Source organism: Anastrepha obliqua, chromosome 1 (assembly GCF_027943255.1).
Source record: "Anastrepha obliqua isolate idAnaObli1 chromosome 1, idAnaObli1_1.0, whole genome shotgun sequence".
NCBI classification, from domain to species: domain Eukaryota; kingdom Metazoa; phylum Arthropoda; class Insecta; order Diptera; family Tephritidae; genus Anastrepha; species Anastrepha obliqua.
The window spans coordinates 166,549,992-166,554,266 of record NC_072892.1 but is presented as its reverse complement, the minus strand read 5'-3'; the positions used below and the strand labels follow the sequence as shown (position 1 = coordinate 166,554,266).

At 31.6% G+C, this 4,275-nt stretch overlaps 1 protein-coding gene across 4 annotated transcripts; it reads left to right on the top strand.

Moving 5' to 3' along the window:
• Positions 1 to 1,154: 1,154 nt before the first annotated feature.
• On the top strand, positions 1,155 to 4,073 carry LOC129240218 (uncharacterized). 4 transcript variants are annotated; one of them, XR_008582043.1, is made up of 8 exons: positions 1,155 to 1,247; positions 1,308 to 1,435; positions 1,513 to 1,578; positions 1,653 to 1,862; positions 1,926 to 2,082; positions 2,470 to 2,642; positions 2,708 to 2,866; positions 2,916 to 3,023. XR_008582043.1 is itself a non-coding variant. In XM_054875872.1 (8 exons), the coding sequence occupies exons 1-8, from the start codon at positions 1,184 to 1,186 to the stop codon at positions 3,044 to 3,046; spliced, it is 1,092 nt and encodes a 363-aa protein (XP_054731847.1). In that variant the 5' UTR covers positions 1,155 to 1,183; the 3' UTR covers positions 3,047 to 4,073. The 4 variants fall into 4 exon arrangements, 3 of the variants coding, with proteins under 3 accessions (XP_054731847.1, XP_054731868.1, XP_054731856.1); XM_054875872.1 differs by having other exon boundaries at positions 2,704 to 2,866; positions 2,916 to 4,073; XM_054875893.1 differs by having other exon boundaries at positions 2,708 to 3,012.
• Positions 4,074 to 4,275: the final 202 nt, after the last annotated feature.

Sequence of the window (4,275 nt, the reverse complement as noted above, 5' to 3'; positions counted from 1 at the left end):
ACAATTTAATTCAAAGTAAAATATTTTGAAATCGTTCATTTAATAATTTTTATACAATTTTTCAACTCATTTAAAATTGATTTTTTACACCACATATGCGACTAGAATTTTTTTTCTGCTATGGACTAGGCCACTACTATTTACAAAACTTACTAGCTAATTAATTGTTAAAACTTTAACTGGGCGATAGCTAAGGCTCTAGGCTTTCCAACCATGTACAACTTTTGGCAGTCGGTTTGTAAAAAACAATAAAATGGGGGAAGAAAGCCTCTCTAACTCGAAGCTCCCTGAACATTTTTTTTCAGTAAAAGTCCCATAAGTCCCTCAATTTTTCTCTGATTTCTTTAGACCTTTAATTGGGCGGATGCTAAGGCTCTAGGCTTTCCTACCATGTACAACTTTTGACAATCGGATGTAAAACAACAACAGAATCGGGGAAGAAAGCCTATCTAATTCGAAGTTCCCTGAACATTTTATTTCAGTAAAAGTCACATAAGTCCCTCAATATTCCTCTGATTTCCCTAGAACTTTAATTGGGCGATAGCTAAGGCTCTAGGATTTCCAACCATGTACAACTTTTGGCAATCGGTTTGTAAAACAACAATAGAATGGGGGAAGAAAGCCTCTCTAACTCGAAAACTTATGCATAGGTTCATATCCGACTAGAAAATTTGTTGGTCAAATATGGACTAGACCATTACTAGTTACAAATAGGGTTTGCAGCCCCGGGATCCCGGGATCCCGAAATCCCGGGATCCCGGTGTTTTTTCAAATCCCTAAATCCCGGGATTAAAATAACTAATCCCGGGATATAATTTTTGTCTGAATTATATTTTGAAATTTTTTTCTCATCAAAATTTTCTAAGAATTTAATTCTCAGAAAATTTATTTTTTTTTTTATGAAATATGTACACTCAGAAAAAATTCCCTCCCTAAAATAAAGAAAACTATTCTTTATTTTGAACTCTTCCAAATTCATTAAATTTTATCGCTTTTGAGTATTTTTTCTTTTAAATGACTATAAATATGTTTGAAACATAAACCCGTAGTCCTCATTTTGATGTTACATTCTTCTTTGTTATTTTTTACTTTACTTACAATTATCTTATCGAGTGCTCATTGCTTTTACGAGCATACGTAGTTGATTGTTTTTTTTCTTCGTGATTATATATTTTGTCGTGCAATGGATAAATTAATAGAAATTTTAATTGAGTTGGAAGGCGAACCGTTTTTGAACGTGTTTATTGGTAAGTTTATGGATATTTTGTTATGCTCATTTTAATTATTGCTAATCATTTCAATTATAGAAAGCGGTCTAACTAAGGAATCTCTGAAGCTCCTAAAGCCAAGCCATTTGGATACATTGATCGACACATCGCAGTTTGGACCAAGGGTAATTTTTGAGCATAATCTGCTCAATTGGCAAGCGCAACAGGTATTTTGTTATTTTGTGCATATACACACATACAGATATGCATGCAAAAATTCATAATCTTCGTTTTACTTCACTAGGGAATAAAAACACAAGCCATTCACACTGAGGCATGCGCTTTATTGGCAAATGAATATCGTGGCGAGGTAAATGTTTTTTTTATTACTTTTACTTTAGTTATTTATTTATTTTAAATATACATTTCTGTACTTCATATAAGGAATCTTTTGAAGCAATACTCAGTAAGTCGGCGGGTGGATCACAAATCCTGAAATACTATGCGCAAAAAAAGTGTCTCACTCCAAAATATAGGAAACTTCTGGCTGCAACAGTTGCAAATTATTTTATTTCTGCTGAAGTACATCCAAACCCTAAAACATTTGAAGCTTTCGCCAATAAAATTGTGGATTTATTTGCGAGTGAATCTAAGGTCTGATCACAACCTAAAATTTTTATTAAAAAAAGTTTTCTAACCTCGATTTCATTTACACAGGATATATATTACATTCATAAGAAAGGAAAAAAGCCAGGTGGATCTCTGTATGCTAAGTACCACAGTGTATTATTGAATCTTAGACGGGATGGTCTTATTTCCAAAAGAGATGTAGAACCAACAACAAAAGGAACGGAGATTAATTCATGCGTAACAGGTATGTATATATGTACATAGGTACATATATCGTCGTTGCGAAAGCAATACCGCGTAAATCCAATATACAAAACTACATAAGTGGTGAAGGAAGAGAAAACTGATTTTTTACAAAAGTATAGCTCAATTTTTTCACTGAACTTATAATTTATTAATATTATGACAGAGATCAATATACAAATAGTAATTCTGCAAAAGAGTGTGCGTGAAACTTCAGTTTCTTTGGTCAATTCGTTTTGGTTTTATGCAGTTTTGCAATCGCAACGACGATATGGCTTTCTTAACTCATGAGTATATTTTGGTTTAATTTAAATTTTAAATGAGAGATTATTAAATATTATAATCTGCATTTAATGTAACCTTCATTTAATAAAAAAATTACATTTAGATTGCATTCAAGAAAAATCATGGTTAAAGTATAACGTTGAACCATTCGATGAAGTTCAACTAAAATGGGAAGCGACTTTTGCTGTGCGACGACAAATGCTACAAAAAGATGCCAATTTAAATACAATTTTAGAAGAATGGCCTCAGTATAAGCAGAGTTTTGGACATTTAATGGTATAATTCGTGAGTTTTATTTACATAAAAAATAATTTATTGTTCTTCATTCCTATCTTAGATAGAACTGGATTTTAAGAAGCTGTACCCCGAAAAGCAAAATTTGTTATTTGATAAATGGGAGAGCTTCTGCCAAGCGATTCCACCTTTGCTAGAAATTTACGTTAAAGATTCAAACAGCTTAACTACTTGGAGGCAGTTTAAAGAAGGAAGCATCAATGCTGGTATTTAATATGTCTTAAGCCCTCATTTTTTTTAACAATCTAATTTCAGATGCAAAAGACTTAGTCATTTTTTATCTTCTACACTCTGTCTTAATTCCAACTGGCCGAACATATAGAACATGCAAACAGACAAAAAAAAAAACACTTCATCAAGTACACTATTGCAGATTCAAGAAATAGTTTCTTACTGTGGGCACCGACAAGTAGTGAACTTCAGTCAAAATTGAAATTAATGGTAGATGCAAATTATATGGATAAAAGTACGATTCAGCCAATTATATGTTCCATTGGATTGGATCATTTTTCTTGCAAGGAATATTATGTGTATTTCGCCGATATATTTTATAAGTTCGATAACCTAATCAAGTGTATTGATGTGTGTTTTAAAACATTCCATGTACTTAACCTTGAGTATCCGCCCGAATGTAGGTCCATTTGGCTTTTTGTCCAGCAGTATTTCTATAACATTTCCTTGAAATCTCGCGAGAAAAATGGGTCTATTTGTGCAATTTTAAACGATTTGAAAAAACAAAATAAGACTTAAAATAAGAAATAATTGGAATGGATGTACACGTGCAATGTTCTCAATGCTTACAAATATTCGAGCATTGCGAGAGTTTGTTAAAGCATATCAAAATTATTCACTGCTTATCAGAAAATGAAATTTACAAATGTGGATTTCAAACTTGTAACCAATCATTTACGAATATTAAAAATCTTTGTAAACACATGCGAAATGAAAACAAAAGGTACGAAAGCAATAACATAGAAAGCTGTGAACAATATCAAGAAAATGTTTCCTGTGCTACTTCATTGATACCTCACAATATTCTAGCACATGTTAATTATAAGAATGTTAATGTATGTAAGAACCCAACGAATTTTAATGTAACACTGGAAAACTTGAAAAGTGGTTGCCTTAGTTTTTCCATGAAACAATATGGTAAAAAAAATTTTACTAGAAAATGCGCTATTGAGCTACAAAAAGATATAACTAATATGATTTTACATCCCTTAAGGAATCAATTAAAAAATGTTCTGCAAAATTTAGTTTCGCCGAATGAGATTGAAAAGATAGTGTCCATATGTAGCAACCCGTTTTCGGATTTTGATTCTGAATATAAGTTTATTAAAACTCTCAAAAAGCTTTCCTTATACGAAAGTCCTCAAGTGATTATCATAAATAACTCAATAACCAACTTGCGAATTAAACATGTAAACAAATTAGATGCAGCTAAAGTGAAAGGTGTATTGTTTCCAATGAAATTTCAAATTAAGAAATTTTTCGAAATACCTGGCATGTATGAAAACTTTACTAAATATTTAGATTACTTGTCAACTGATGGCCAAACTTTAAAAAATTTTGTAAATGGTGATGTTTGGCAAAAAAAAGTTAAAAATTATGAAGA